Raw genomic sequence first — 16,388 nt, forward strand, 5'->3', positions numbered from 1 at the left:
GGCGCGGAGTCTGCAGTCTCTGGCGCGCCGCGTGCAGCTGACAGGAGAGGTAGGCGGCCGCCTCGGTGTGCTTCTGCAGCTCGGTGCCCAGCACCGTGGCGCGGTGGCTGCGGCGCCGCAGCTCCTCCAGGAAGCGGCGCTCCTCCGTGCGCAGGCTGCAGCGCAGCGCAGACACCAGCGCCTCGCGCTGCGCCACCTCCCGCCGCAGCTCGGCGTTGGCGGCCGCTCGCGCCGCCAGCTGCGACTCCAGTGCGCGGCACTTGCTCTCCAGCTCCCGGGACGCCGCCTCTGGAGAGGGGAGATGGAGAGGAGAGGTGACGGTCTCCGCCTGGCCGACCTTGCACAGCTCGCCGAGCCACGTTACAGAGCCCGGCACCTCCCCGACCACCCGTCCGGCCGCGCTCTCCCTCACTCCCACTCGTTGGCTACACAGGCCTTTCGCTTCCTCGGGGCCCTGGCACCTATCCTACCGTCTGGTCTCTCCTCTAATTCTTCAGGTCTCAGCTGAAATGCAAAACCCTCCCCGACCAGTATTCATGCACACCCACAAATATTTGTTGAGCCCTTACTATATGCATTGTGCTAGGCACTGGGGATATGGTGGATAATAAAACATTCCTCATGAAGCTTACAGAAAGCATAGTGGGAGAGGTATAGTACATAATCACAAATGCATGTGAGGTTGCATCAGTGACATGTGCCAATGCCACAACTAACTGGATACTGTGACCTTCATGCTTTTCAGCAGAAGAACCACTTAGGCTTGGATGAGTTGGAAGAATGAGCTGGAGTTAAGCAGTGAAGAGGAGAGAGAAGGGTGCTGTGCAGAGAGGAACAACTTGTACAAAAGCCCCATCCACGGTAGGAGGTAGGAGAGACATGCAAAAGTGAGGGACTGAAAGACTTGGGACCTGGGAATGTGGGTGAGAAAGGGCAATTAGTGTGCCCTGAACCTTGCTGTTTCTTTCCTAGGGCATTTGTTACATTTTGTAATTTCTTTTGTGTTACTTCTTTATTGTTTGCCTTTGCCCAAGGCGCTGGGTTTCAACACTGTATATATATTGGAACAACCCAGAGAGCTTTAAAACATAGTTTCCTGGGCCCTAACAAAGACCAATTGAATCAGGATCTCTGGGATTGGACCTGGGAACTGGTACTTCTTCAATGTTCCCAGGTGATTCTAATGTGCCCCCAGAGTTGAGGACCCCTGCCTCCTGGATCCTAATTCTCTCCATTTCAGCCGGCAACATATCCTGGGATTAACACATGTGAGCGATTGTAGAGACATAGATGGCTGAAAGGTGACACAAGGTAGCCAAAAAGGTGACTCAGGAAAGGATATGAAAACCAGCCAAATGGTAGGAGGACAAAGAAAGGGAGCTGTCCACCCCCCTGAGAGAGAGGACAAAAACCAGGATGCTGGGCAGTTCCTTGAGCTCAGATGACCCCAGAAACCCTTTCAGAGGAAGGAAACCCTTTCAGAGGTGGGGTGAAGGTTGCTGTTGTCACAGAACTGGTGTTTGGGATGTATGCCTCCTTCCTCCAAGCACTCAAGCATGAAGAGGTTGCCCGTGTTGCCACTTAAAGAAGTAGGTAGAATTCGTTCAAGTCTATACATGTTTAGAACTTTATGAACAAATACGGAAAGGATTTGTAGGGTTTTCAGTATTTTACTTAAAATTTCCAGCCTTCTCCATACCTAAGTCTTGGTCTCGTATGTAGCCTTTTTTGTTGTTGTTGTTGTTGTTGTTGTTGACAGAGAGTGCCCAAAAGGGAGAGGGGCACAGGGAGAGAGAGAATCTCAAGTAGGCTCCATGCTCACTGCAGAGCCCAACATGGGGCTCGGTCCTACACCCTGGGATCATGGCCTGAGCCAAAATCAAGAGGCGGATGCTCAACACTCAACCAACTGAGCCACCCAGGTGCTCTTGATCTATGAGCAGCACATCAGTATGGCAGGGAGTCCATTCCCAGCTAACTTCCTCTCTGCTAAGAAAGACTACATAGTGATTCATTTTAAATTAAGCATTCACTGAGTCCCTCTCCATGTCTTGCACTTGGAGATGATGGATAACATCCAGTCCCAGTTCTCAGAGATCATATAACTTTGGTGATTAAGATCTCAACAATGGAACCCCTCCCTTAAAAAAAAAAAGTTTCAATTGTAGCAAAAAAACAACATAAAGTTTACCTTCTTAACCATTTTTAAATGTACAGTTCAGTAAAGTAAACTCACATTGTTGTGAGTTTTGCAAAAGTGAAACTTCATCTCCATTGAACACCATCTCCCCCCCCCCACCTCCATTTTATGGGTGAAGTAATAATCTGTAAACAGATATTTTAGTGGAATTGCTACAATGGCAAGAAGTCGCGCTTTTGGAAAATGAAGGATTTGCTGACGCGTTTCTTTTTTCTCCTCATCTAGACAATGTTCCTTGAAGCCATGGACTCCATTGCCATTGTGTTGCATCTCAGCTTCAGCATCTTGGAGGGTGTGGACACTGACTGTAGAGATCAATTATGCAAGGATGGGAAGGATTAGGGAGGTGGGTCACAGAAAGGAATGAGGTTGATCAGGTGGACTTCCAAGATACCATCTCCTTCCTGCCTTCATTTTCCTACCTTGAACAGAGACATGGATACAAGGTATGGTGGTACAGGTTGTTCACTGCACAATGTCACCCAGATGAGTAGGTAAGTGGGGCTGACATCCTTCACTCTGCTGAAGAAGCTGAGGAGTGGCAGTCCCCCAAGTCTGGACTGGGGACAGAGAAGGCTTGGGTCTTACCAAGTGGTGGGGAAAAGGTAACCTGTTGGGCCCCCATGCTATTTCCCCACCAGTCATCCTTCTCTTACCTTGCTGGTGAGATTGGGCCTCTCTCATCTCCAGGTCATGAGTCAGTTCTGGGGGGAAAGAAAATAAAAGGTAGTGGTGTGTGTGTGTGTGTGTGTGTGTGTGTGAGAGAGAGAGAGAGAGAGAGAGAGAGAGAGAGAGAGAGAGATCAGGGAATCACAGCTCAGTAAAAGTGACAATATTAGCATCCTTAGAAACCATCTAAACCATCTCCCTTACCTATTTTACTGCAGTCCAGTGAGGGGAAGAAGTGAAGACAGGTGCAAGGCACAGCTTAAGCCTGATTGGCCTGATTCTAAGCCCAGAGATCTTTCCAGTGCAAGTGCAGTGGCCTGCGTTTGGAGGTTAGCTCATCCCTGTGGGACTGAGGAGCCTGGCTTGCTTTTGGGCCTGGGGGGGGGGGGGCAGTACTAGCTCCTTCCCAGAGGTAACATAAAATATCTAACATGAGGACAAATCAGAGCTATTCTGGAAGACCCCTGCTGTGCAGGGCACAGCCCCTTTAGTGTTTAGTTGGTGCACGTGCGAAGTGTCTGGGCTGCTTGCAGGCACTGGAGGGGGACTCAGGACAGTGGCTATTTACCAATAGGGCACATGCGTTTCACTATTTTCACAGCCAATACTGTCGTGCCTGTGTTATTTTCTGAACATCAGTCCAGCTCGTTTTTCAGCCCTGTTTTCCGCCATATTCCACAGGGTAAGAAGAGGGGCTTCAAGGGGGACAGCGCCACCTGGTGACGGAAGTCCTGAATGGCACTTGGCTTATGCTGAGGGGGCGGGGTCAGTCCGCTAAGGGAACGGTGTAGGAGGTGTAGGAGAGGTTTCCTCCTGGGCTCTCACTGGCAGCCCAGCCACCACGGGGGGAGGGAGGGGAGGCGGGGGGGGGGGGGGACACACCTCCCTGTCTGCCCAGTCCCCATTCCTCACAGCCCAGAATGTTCTGCTCCTCAGTCAGCTGAGTTTGATCATTTTTTCAGCCCCACCCCAGCGCCCTGGACTCCACCAAGGCTCAAAAACTGGGAAAAGGGCAGGATGGAGCCCAGCAGCAACTGGTGACAGAAAGCACCTGTCCTGGAGCACGTGTGTGTTCCTGCATGGGTGCAGTCAGATGCCTAAAGGAAGTGTGAAATTGGGAGTGGGATAAGGTAGCACATCTCTGGCATCAATGCCCACAGCACCTACACAGTCTAGTCTTGTGGGGCCCTCACCTGGCTCTTCCCTTGGGAGGCCAACTGTTGCTAGGGCTTTTTGCTGTGACCTGAGTCTGAACCTCCTTCCTGGAGCCCCAGGGAGGACCCTGATGCCTCCACCCTCCAGGGCTTCCTGGAGCCAGTTTGGCCCCTCCTGCAAGGCCCTGGAGTAGCTCAAGGGATTTTGGCTCTGCCACTAACTCCCCGTGGGGCTGGTTTCACTCTTAACCAGGAAGTTGGGGGAGGGGAGATAGAATCCTAGTTGGGCTCCACTCCCCCATCCATCAAATCTCCCTGCCCATCTTCCCTTTAGAAGGGCATGCAGTGAGGTCAGATACCCTGTGTGACCTTGGGCCAGTGACAGCACCTCTCTGGGCTTCAGTTTTCTCATCTGTGAAATGGGGACAAAATTGCACCTGCCTCTCAAAGGGCTATTGCTAGGATTAAATTAGAGAAATAAACAGAGGGCCCAACCCAGGGCTGAGTCAGTGCTGAATACATGGGGCAGATCTTGTTATCATCCAGGCTGCCCCACCAACCAGAATATGCCCACCCACCTCTTAGAACCCCTTCATTTTGAGTGCCACCCCTTTTTGGCAGGCTCTTTCTGAAGCCCTGCCCACTTGGTTCCTATACTAGCTCATCCCCTCTCCCATCCGCTTCCCAGCCCCTGAGTCCTTGTTTATTTTTGTATTTTTTAAAGTTTATTTATTATTTATTTAGAGAGAGAGTGTGATCATGAGCAGGGGAGGGGCACAGAGAGAGAGGGAGAGAGAATCCCAAGCAGGCTCCATGCTATCAGCTCAGAGCCTGATCTCATAAACCATAAGATCATGACCTGAACCAAAATCAAGAGTCAGACACTTAACTGACTAAGCTACCCAGGCCCTCCCTGTTTACATATGTATATGCATGTACATATATACATACATATATGTGTATATATATATACACACAAACATATATGTACATATATGTATATAAGTGTATATGTATAAATTAATTTTTTTATTAAAAAATTTTTTTTAATGTTTACTTATTTTTGAGAGAGAGAGAGAGAGACAAAGCATGAGTGGGGGAGGGGCAGAGAGAGAGGGAGAGACAGAATCTGAAGCAGGCTCCAGGCTCTGAGCTGTCAGCACAGAGCCCGATACAGGGCCTGAACTCACAAACTGTGAGATCATGACTTGAGCCAAAGTTGCACACTTAACCAACTGAGACACCCAGGTGCCCCTTAATTTGTTTTATTTTTAAAACTAGGTTCCATGCTCAATATGGGGCTTGAACTCATGACCCTAAGATTAAGAGTCGTATGCTCTACTGACTGAGCCAACCAGGCATCCATCTAAGTCCCTGTTTAATCCCCTTGAAAAAAATTTTCTTTTTTCTGTTCCTTTCTCCTCTTTCTTCCACCCATTGGAAGAAGGGCCTTATTCAGGTATTTCAGCCCCAGTAGTGGCTGCTTCAGGCCAACCCAGTGTTATTTTTATCTCCTGAATCAATAACTGAGAGGCTGCAGTCCCATAGCAGGCTGAGGAGGGTGGTGGGGGCTGTTCCTGCCTATTACACTTTTTTGGGGTCCTGGCCTGTGTCCTGAGTGGCAGGACCTAGGTCTTCAGAATTCAGGCAAAGCAAAAAGAAATCAGGGCAAGAGCTATAGGGTCTTAGGGTCCACTCATCGTGATTTTCCTTTAATGTTGTTATTGCAATGAGAAAGTGGCATCAGGCAGGAGTGAGTCTGCATGGGCCATCCCTGACCCATGGACTGGCCCCTGATGCCATCCAGGCTTCCGGGGAGATTGCAGGGAGCCTGGCCTAGGAACGTAGCAGCTGAATCTGTATATGGAGCCAAGGACAGCGTGGGGGCCGAGAGTCAGGACGACCAGGCTCTGAAGCCAGAGTGAGAAGCCAGGCAGGTCACTGAGTTTCCCTCTGGAGAATGGGGAGCCTCCCATGAGCAGAGGCTGGGAGGGAGGTAGAAATCTGAGCATCTTGGGGAGAGAGTATGCAGAAAGCTGCAAGAGGCATGCACAGCTGGGAGTCTGCAGCTCTGGGGTCTAATCTTGGCTGTGTCACTGACATATTGTGTGGTGTGTGTGCTCTCTCTCCCTCTCTCTCTCTTTGGGTCTCAGTTTATCTAGTTGTATAAGAAAGAGGTTGGGCTGTTTCAGGTGACCCATTCTATGAGTCATTGCCTCTAGCACCTGTACTTGGGGACTCGGCCTGGATGAGCACTTGGGCCAGAGCCTAGCCTCTGAGAGGGCCGGGCAGCTGAAGCCTGAAGTCCAAGAGCAGAGGTCAGGGCTGGCATTTGGCTTCATTATTGGTACCTCCTTCTGTCTTGTTCACAAATCCAGTTGGTTGTCAAGTCCTTCCCTTCACCCTGTCTCCCACTGGTCTTCCCCTTTCTGCCCCTCTCCCCTCGACCACTGCATCAGCCTCATCACTGGTATCCCTGCCTCCCTCCCCCTCCAATTCCTACAACTGCTGAGTTTTTTAAAGAGCATGATGCTACTCAGAAACCTTCAGGGGCTCCCCACTACCCAGGAGGACAGGCCAAACTTCTTAGCTGCCCTGATACTTGTCAAGGTCTTCTGTTATCTGGCTCCAGCTGTATTTCTCACCAGCCTTAAGCACAGCTTTATCCAGTCAAATAGAACTTTCCCCGAGCTTTTGATTTCCTACCTTCTGGACTTTGCCATGCTATTTGCTTCATTTGGAATGCTTTCTCTACCCTCATTCCCCCGTAGTGTCTCAGCAGGTCTACATCTCAGCCTCAGGGAGTGGAAATGCTCCCTCCTCTGGGCAGCCTGGGGTGCCTGGTCTCCTTTATCTCCCACACCTTAGGCTGAACATGATCCTACCCATGACCTCTCATTGGCCCTCTTCATTTTCTTTTCTTTTTTTTTAATTTTTAATTTTATTTATTTTGAGAGAGAGAGAGTGAGAGAGTGTGAGAGCAAGCACGGGGGAGGGGCAGAGAGAGAGAGAAAGAGGGAGAGAGAGAGGATCCCAAGCAGGCTCCGTGCTGGCAGTGTGGAGCCCGGCACGGAGCTTGAACCCATGAACCGTGAGATCATGATCTGAGCCGAAACCCAGAATTGGGAGCTCAACTGACTGAGCCACCCAGGCGCCCCGGGCCTCTTCATTTTCTGTAAGTCTTAATGTTACCCCCCCCCCGCCCCCAACTATCCTGTGTGTGTATCTTCTAGCTTGAGGGCTTGCAAGGTTTTGGAAGTGCTTGATGAACACTTAGTGGCAAAGGACAGGAATCCCTAAGAATGGCTCCAGGTTTTCTTCGGCTACTGAACCAGAGCCCTTGCTCTAAAGCTCATGTCTCATCTCCCCAAGACAAGTTTCCTCATCAGAAAAAGGGGTGTGACCCTCACCTGGCAGGTCTGTTGTGAGGTTTAGGGAGGCTCATGGGGGGCACTCCATCAGAGACTGCTGATGGTGATGACTGCTGATGGCCCCCACTGCCCACCATCCCTCCGGCCTCACCTGAGCAGCGTTTCTGCAGCCTCAGGATCTCCAGGTGCAGGTCTCGAAGCAGGGCCATCTGCTCCTTTTTCAGGAAGCTGATGTGGCGTTGCACACTCTGGATCTGATGCTCCAGGGACACGGTATCCATGGCAACCCAGGCCTGGGCCCCACCTGGGGGAAAGACGAGAAGGTAAGCCCACATCTTGTGGGGCCATCTGCCCTGCCCCCCCTCAGATCCCTCATAATGTCCTGCAGTCTGGGCTCCTGCTGCCACCACGTAGACAATTCTACCCCTGTAGCTCTCTCCCCCGTTTACTCACCAAAGCTTCATGCATGTGTCATCAGGGGAGTATGATTATTCCCATTTAATAGATGAAGAACCAGAGGTCTTCAGGGAACCAGGAACATAAATGGCTTCACTCCCCTGCCTGCATGTAACTTTAGCCTTTCTGTTTCTCAGGGAGGAACACGAATGGAGCAACAAAGTCAATAAAGAGAGACAGAGGCAGGTTCTAGCCTGCTTCTTAACCAGGTGTGTGACTCTGGGCAAGCCCTCTCCCTCTCTGGGCTCTTTGTTTTCTCATGGCTAAAATGAGGGAGTTGTGGAGTGGAAAAACCCATCCCGCCAGCATCTCAGCTCACCCACCAGCTGGTAGACCAGCATAATGGTTAGAGCACACCCTCTCCCAGTTCAAATCCGTTTTTCTGACTTAAACTTAACCCAGGGCCCTGGGCTCTTCCAGGTCACAGAGGAGGAAGATCTGATGTGTATTTTACTAAGACGAACTCTACAGGCTGAAGGCAGGTGGCAGAGTCCTTTTTTAAAAGAGGAGTTGGATGGGGCGCCGGCTAGCTCAGTGGGTAGGGCATGTGACCCTTAATCTCAGAGTTGTGAGTTCCAGCCCCACACTGGGTGTGGAGATTACTTAAAAACAAAATCTGGGGCACCTGGGTGCCTCAGCTGGTTAAGCACCAGACTCTTGATATCAGCTGAGGTCATGAGATCGAGCCCCTCTGTTGGGCTCTGTGCTGAGCATGGAGCCTGCTTGGGATTCTCCCTCTCCCTCTCTCTGCCCCTGCCCCACTCACACATATGCTCTTTCTCTCTCTCTCAAAATAAATGAACATTAAACATTTTTATTTTATTTATTGTTTATAGATTAAAAAAAAGTGTTTATTCATTTTTTGAGAGAGAGACAGAGCACAAGCAGGGGAGGGGCAGAGAGAGAGGGAGACACAGAATCCAAAGCAGGCTCCAGGCTCTGAGCTGTCGGCACAGAGCCTGACGCAGGGCTCGAACTTTTAAACTGTGACATCATGACCTAAGCTGAAGTTGGACGCTTAACCAACTGAGCCACTCAGGCATCCCTACCAAGTTTTTTCCCTAGTTGAGCCTTCAGATGAGAATGCAGCAGCCTTAATTTCAGCCTTTTGAGGCTTCGAGCAGAGGACCCAGCTAAAATGTGCCAGACTCCAGATCCTTGGAAACTTGTGAGGTAACAAACTGATACTGTTTTAAGCCACTTAGTTTATGAAAATCTTTAATGCAGCAATAGAAAAGTAATACAGACTTGAAGTAGGGGTAGGAGTTAGAAGAATAAAGAGAAGAACATTTGAGACAGTGGATAGCATTTGTGAAACCCTGAGGTAGGATAATAATGATAGCTTACATTTACTGTGTTCCTATTATGTGCCAAGCCTTATGCTAAGTGCTTCACATGGTCTTTTCGGGGAACAGAGACTTTGTCAATGCCAGTGAGAACTGAAGTGTAAGGTATTCGGGGAGGGCTGCAGGAAGAGAGGTTAGCAAGAGAAGGATCGGGCCATAGTCTTGTAAACTATGCCAAGAATTTAGGATTAATACTGAATGAATTGGGAAGTTATTATTATTATTATTATTATTATTAAAGTTTTTAAATTTATTCTGAGAGAGGGAGAAAGAGAGAGTGAGAGAGCTGGGGAGGGACAGAAAGAGAATCCCAAGCAGACTCTGCACTGACAGTGCAGAGCTCACTGCAGGGCTCAGTCCCACAAACCATGAGCTCATGACCTGAGCTGAGATCAGCAATCAGATGCTTAACTAACCGGGCCATCCAGGCACCCCTGAATTGGGAAGTTATTAAAGGATTTTAAGCAGAGGAGGGACATTATATGATTTACATTAAAAAAGTTTTTTAATGTTTTATTTATTTTTGAGAGAGAGAGAGAGAGAGAGAGAGAGAGAGAGTATGAGAAGGGGAGGGGCACAGAGAGAGGGAGACACAGAATCCAAAGCAGGGTCCAGACTCTGAGCTGTCAGCACAGAGCCCAACACGTGGCTTGAACTGGTGAACTGCAAGATCATGACCTGAGTCGAAGTTGGATGCTTAATCAACTGGACCACCCAGGTACCCCCCTTTAAAAAAATATTTTTTTGATTTGCATTTTTAAAAGATCGTTCTGGCTGCTATGGGGAGGGCAGATTAGAGGGGGCAGAATGGATGTGGGAGGTCAGCTGGGAGAATGGAGCAGTGGTCAAGGTGAGAGATGATAGAGGCCTGGACCAGATGATGGAGATGAAGACCAAGAGAGGTTCCAGGTGTATTTTGGGGGTAGAATTGGCAGCACATGGGAATGGATTATATTAAGTCATGACGATGGGGAGGGTGAATGTTTGGGATGTCTCCTAGTTTTCCAGTTTGGGCAACTCAGATATGTTTGCTGGATCTTTCTACATTTCCTCACCTTTCACAGTAGACCTCTTTCACAATGGACCTCTTCTCTAATCTATAATTTCTCCGTAGGTGATCTTGTTCAATCCCATGGCTGTAACTACCATTTATATGCTGACCCCTAAACTAACTCTCTCCTGTATGCTAGACTGACTGCTTAAGACCACCATTTGGATGTCTGATGGGTCCCTCAAATTTGCATGCCCCAATACTGAACTCTTGTGATCTGTCTTAAAAACATGTTCTTGCCCACTGTTTACCATCTTGATAAATGGCACTGATTTTTACCTATTCTCTCAGTTTCTCAGGCCAAGAACTTAGGAGTTATCTTTAATTCCTCTCTTTCTTCATATTCCACAGCCAATCCATCTGCAAATCCAGTTGTCTCCACCTTTGAAAATGTGCATCCTGAATCCAATCGGTTCTCACTATCTCCATTGTTGTCACCCTAGTCCCAGCTCCCACCATCCCTCTGATGTATCACTGTGGTAGCCTGTGACTGGCTTCTCTCTTCCACTCCTGCCTTGTTTCCCATGCAGCAGCTGGAGTTCCTTTAGCAAATCTGATCACGTCTCCCTGCTCCCCACTCAAAACCCCCCAACAGTTCCCCATCACACTTAATTCCTAGTCCAGAATTCTTACCAGATCCTATACAATTGTCCCTGGCCCTGTTTGCTCTCTTCTAGTACTGCTCTTCCATTGCTGGCTCCACCCAAGGCACTCTGGCTTCCTTACTGTTTCCTGAATATGCCACACACCCTTGCCTCAGGGACTTTGTGTGTGCTGCCCCATCTCCCAGGAATACCCTTCACCCAGATACCCCCATGGCCCATTCCTCCCCTTCATTGAGGACTCTGCTCAAATGTTACTTCCTCAGAGCCCTTCTCTGATTACCCGATTTAACATAGAACCCTCTGTCACTCTCCACTCCCTTAACCTGCATTGTTTTTCTCCCATGAATTTATCACCACATGAGTATATTACATTTTGTTTCTTGCCCATTTCCTCTGCCAGACTGTTGGCAACATAAGATGAAGGTCTCTGTTTTGTTTCCTTCCGTTCCCTAGTGCCTAGCACAGTATCTGGCAAATAGAATATACTCAGTAAATACTCGTGGAATGTACAAGTGAGTGAATTTGTGGAGCTGGGCAGACTGATGGAGGAGCAGACTTACAGAAGAGATAAGTTGAAGCCTGAGACATGTTAGATTTGACATGTTCAAGAGACCTAAACGGGGAGAAATAGATGTCCAGCAGGCAGTCAGATATACTGGTGCATAACCCAGAAGGAACAGAGAAGCTCCGTCTGTGCTGCTGTAAAACTGCGTTGGCATGTGTGTGCCTGTGTGTCTGCACATGTCCCTGAGTCTGTGTGTGTGCCTCGAGGAGTGCACGTATGTGCACATGCATGGGGGGGGGAGTTCTTGCTTCTCTTGCATCTATGTGTCTGGTCTGTGAGCACCTGGAGGACGAAGGCACGTGGGCCTCTGCTTATGATGAAGAGAGAAAATATCTGTTCCCAACCGCTGAAACATAAGTGTCTCTGAAGAGTAAAAGCCTTTTCCACACAGCCCTGGAGACTGGACCCTGGCCATTGTGAGAGGCTGAGCCAACCAGCTGTTTCTGAGCCTTCCCAGAAGGACTTGAGGATTTGTTTCCAACTAGGCAGGCTGCTCTTCTCAGGGCAGAAATTTGGGTCACAGATGATCTTGGCAGATATTCTTTCTTACACGTTATTGTTTAGTTTGTTTGGGGGAGAGCGGGAAATGGAGTGGGGAAGGGGAACCACAATACACATCTCTTATTTGCGGCTGTCACACTTCAGAAGGCCCAAGCCAGGAAAATGTCAGATTTTCCCAGAGAAATGCAGCCCTGGGGGCACCTGGGTGGCTCAGTACATCAAGCTTTGACTCTCGGTTTTGGCTTGGGTCTCACAGTTCATGGGTTCCAGCCCTGTGTTGGGGTCCACGCAGGCAGTACGAGGCCTGCTTGGGATTTTCTCCCTGCCCCTCCCCCACTCGCGTTCTCTCAAGAATCAATAAATAAACAGAAAGAAGAAAGAAAGAAAGAAAGAAAGAGAGAAAGAAGGAAGGAAGGAAGGAAGGAAGGAAGGAAGGAAGGAAGGAAGGAAGGAAAATGGAAAATAAGTCCTGGAAACCTCTGGCTTGAGAAGAAGCTTGTGCCTGAGAACTTGGTCCAGGCCAGTGGCAGCAGCTGAAGGGTTAGAGTTACCAGCTTTATCTTCTCCCCACATCCGGCCCAAGATGTCCTACCTCACAGATTAGAGTGAGAAGGGTCCCTCGCCTTTGTCCACTGTCCTGGCCACCTCAGGGTCTGTACTGTTTCCCTGCCCACCTTCTCCTGTGCTCCTAGTTCTTTGTTTTAATTTTCTAGCTTGATGAAAAATGTTCATTTAACAAATTGTCTATTTAAAAATAAAAAAGGGGCCTGTAACACAGGGTTCAAGTTTATAGAGGTAATCCCGGGTACTTTTGCCATGCCTCTCATCTGTCTGCAAGTTACAAGTATTTTTCCCCTTGGGAAGTTGCTGGGAGAATGCTTCTGTGCTCATGTCTCCAACTACAGACAAAATGCCAGGCTCAGGAACCCTCTAACCCAACACAATTCTCACTCTCTAAGGCCTGGGCTCCTGGTCTCTAAAAATGACCTCATCTCCTGCTTGTCTTTTCGAAGCTTCTGGGTACGCACTTTTCTTGCCAGCTATCTGATTCCAACGGACATGGCAAATAGGAAACTGTAGTTCTCTCCCCTTTCCCTTGTTATAGTTCTTTGGGTTAGAAGAACCACAGAAAATGCAGAATCATAGCACTCAGGGCTCCAGGGGCAGTTGGGATCATCCTAATCATTGGTTTGCAAATTTTGCTACATAGAGCCCAGAGTTCCACAGAGGAGTCTCAGAAGTTGTCAAAATGGTTGGAGGCACAAGGCAGAGGTTTTGTTATTTTTACCCCTCATTTATAGGATGGACAATTCATTGGAGAAAAGCCTTCTGCTAATCAAAAGTTTGAACATCACTCTTAAAGTCCAATCTTTCCTTGGGTGGCTAACCACTCCCCCTCCCTCAATCTGCTCAATGTCCCCTGGCCTCTGATGCCCCATCTCACCCTCAGGCAGACGAAGCGGCTGGGAGAGGAATCAGAACTGAAGACTCTTGCTTTCTGCTTATGTGGAGTTTGCATTTTCTGCCACCCCTCACCCCCTGACTGCTTCTCTTGTCCCAGTTTCAATTTCCTTCTTCGTGTTTCTTTTCTCTTCGGGACTGAAAGTATTTATTGAGTCAACAAATATCCTTGTACTGTTCTGAGCACTCAATATCCACGTTTTGTTAAAATTCTTTAAGAATGCCTTCTTGGGGCACCTGGGTGGCTCAGTCGGTTAAGTGTCTGACTTCGGCTCAGGTCATGATCTCACGGTCCGTGAGTTCGAGCCCCGTGTTGGGCTCTGTGCTGACAGCTCAGAGCCTGGAGCCTGTTTCAGATTCTGTGTCTCCCTCTCTCTCTGACCCTCCCCCGTTCATGCTCTGTCTCAATAAGTAAACATTTAAAAAAAAAAAAAAAGAATGCCTTCTTGTTTCGGGGAGAATATTAAACTCATTTTTGTCATTTTTATAGTCAGGGTAGGTATATTAGACATGGCAAGCATGGTAATAAATGGATAAATAAATTACGTCCTTTATTTTTCTTAGTCTTTATTCCTCTCTACTACCTGGCTCTGAGGCCTCGGGTAGTGGGAGAACAGAAACTCAAGAAGTGTTTCTCAGATATGGAGGCACAGGTAATAATACTTATAATAATCATCACTGCACAGGTAATACTTACATAACAATAATAAATGGCTGGCACTGTTCTTAGCATTTTACATATATTAACTCATATTAACTCATTTATGTTTATAACAACCCTACATTGAAGGTTCTATCAGTATATCCACTCCATAGATGAGGAAACAGAGGCTCAGACAGGTTAAGTACCTTGCTCAATAGACACAACTACAGTTTCTGGCAACTAGGAGCACCCCACTGGGTGCTCACCCTGCATTAAGGTCCTTCAAATCTAAACACAGTCCACATTTGCAGTCTGATCTCCTCTTCTTTGGGATTCTACCTTTTTTGCTTTCACAGCAAACTCACCCCATATCCATGGATGAACATCCCTCTCCCCTCTCTCTGCCTCCTGAAACCTGCCCCATCCTTCAAGGCCCTACTCAAAGGCTACCTTTCTTACTAACCTTTCCTTGACCCTCACCAAGCTGGAATGACTCCGTTCCATTGCTGTGTTTCCCAGGAATCATTCTACCATGTATCACACTTCCCTGTCCCCCCCCCCCCCCCCGCAACCTCCGTGTGAGTGCACAGGGGTGCCTGGCTTCTGCTCTAAGCCATAAAGTTACTGAGGGCAAGACCTTGTCTTTGGGAATCCTTTGCATGGAACAGGTGCACAATGAATGTTGGTAAAACAGGGAGAATGAGTTCAGTGTTATTGGGAATCACCTAGGCAAGTAAGTACATGTATTAGAAAGTAACCCCCCTCCCCCCAAGTCCTTGGCTCTCCTAGGGACTTGAGTTGGGAACAAGAAGTCAGGCTTTGACAAATGTCTGATACTCTGCAAGGTGGGCTCACCTGGCCAGTGGGTGGAGCCATCTTCCCCAGGGGTCTTGTGATCCTCTCCACTCCAGAACCTCTCCTCCTCGGTTACCCCTAGGCTATGGGTTCCCCCTCTACTGAAGGGGAGAGATCTCAGGACACCCAGCCTCAGCAAAGCTGAGTGTCCAGGGACACGGGAGTGGGATGTATGAGGAAACTGGAGCCCCCATCCCCTTCAGTCTGGGTGTTCTGCCTGATTATGCCTCCAATATGACTCCCAGAGAAGGCAGAGGGGGATATGGAGACTAAGGAGGACGGGGAAGAGGGGTACCAGGAAGGACAGGGAAAGGAAGGCATAAAGACGTGTGTGATGGGAGGTGGCAGGAGGTGGCGGTGGCTCGACCTCAGGCCGCTCTGGACTCTTCGCCAGGGCCGGTAAGGACCTGAGTCCGGGTGGTGGAGGACAACTTCTGCCAGCAGCCCGCGGGTCCTGTCCGCCTCCCGCGCGCTGCGGTGCCCAGCCCAGCGCCAGCCCTCCCAGGGGAGCTGGAGCTCCGGCCCCGCTGCTCCCGCCGGTGGCCACCCCCACTGTCCACCCCCCACGCCCACCGGCCTCCTCACCTTCGGGACCTGAGGGAGCGACTGGCCAGCAGGGCCCTGGGTCCGGGCCAGGCTGGGTGGGGGGAGGCGCTCTTCTTCCCCGCGCTAGCTGCGCCTGGGGTTCCGCAGCACCCGCCCGGGCTGCGGCGCCATCAGCTGCTGCGAGGCTGCGGGGCTGTCGGGCCGGGTCTCCGGGGGGTTCCGGGGCGCCGAAGGGGGGTCCGGGGCGGGCTCCAGGCGTAAACACCCAGCAACGTGACCGGAACTGGCGAACGAGCCGTAGGGGGGAGCGGGGGGGGGGCGGGAGAGATAAGGGGGGAGGGGAGGGACTTGGGACTGGCGGGGAGGGGCCGTGGGCGGGGCGGGGGGAGGGGAGGCTGGCGGCGCGCAGTCGGGGGAGGGGAAACCCCAGGAGCCCCGGGAGCCAGGCCTGAGGACCCCGGCGGGCAGCCGAACTCAGGGAGCTGGCTTTGGCTGGGAGCTGGAAGGGAAACCCAGGGAACCCGCCGGCCACTTGGCGAGCAAGGGCGCGGCGGGCGGATCAGCACCGCGGACAGCGCCCAGGCCTGTAGGCCGCGATCCGCTCCGCCCCTCTGCCCACCCACTGGCGTAGGAACCAGGGCTATGCCCACTGGCCCAGGGAAGGGTTGAGGGTGCGACCTGACCAAAGGTCAAGAAACCTATTTTGTGCCTAATTGGCAGCGAAGTGAGACCTCTCACTAGCTGTGTGACCTTGGGTGAATCACATCACCTACCTCTCTGGGCCCCAATTGTTAAGACATCTTCTTTTCCTCTGGGAACCTCCCAAGAGCCAAGATAAAATCTTGTATAAACTCTGAAGTCCAGAACATTGGTACTGATACGTTTTCACTGCACAAGGGAGACTTCTGTAGTTGGACTACTTGGCTTCTAATTCTGGCTCTACCAATAGCTTTCTCTTCCCTGGA

At 50.1% G+C, this 16,388-nt stretch overlaps 1 protein-coding gene across 1 annotated transcript in view; it reads right to left on the reverse strand.

The window, feature by feature from the left end:
* Positions 1 to 15,563, reverse strand: part of CCDC92B (coiled-coil domain containing 92B) — a 19,458-nt gene extending 3,895 nt beyond the window's left edge. The window contains exons 1-4 of the mRNA XM_040455097.1: positions 15,463 to 15,563; positions 7,546 to 7,698; positions 2,857 to 2,904; positions 4 to 288 (exon numbers count right to left, since the gene is read on the reverse strand). Of these exons, the coding sequence (XP_040311031.1) occupies positions 4 to 288; positions 2,857 to 2,904; positions 7,546 to 7,675 (463 nt within the window). The 5' untranslated portion in view covers positions 7,676 to 7,698; positions 15,463 to 15,563. The remainder of the gene's footprint in view (positions 1 to 3; positions 289 to 2,856; positions 2,905 to 7,545; positions 7,699 to 15,462) is intronic.
* Positions 15,564 to 16,388: the final 825 nt, after the last annotated feature.

This window comes from Herpailurus yagouaroundi, unplaced genomic scaffold, assembly GCF_014898765.1.
Source record: "Herpailurus yagouaroundi ecotype Mexico unplaced genomic scaffold, PumYag 215, whole genome shotgun sequence".
Taxonomy (NCBI): Eukaryota; Metazoa; Chordata; class Mammalia; order Carnivora; family Felidae; genus Herpailurus; species Herpailurus yagouaroundi.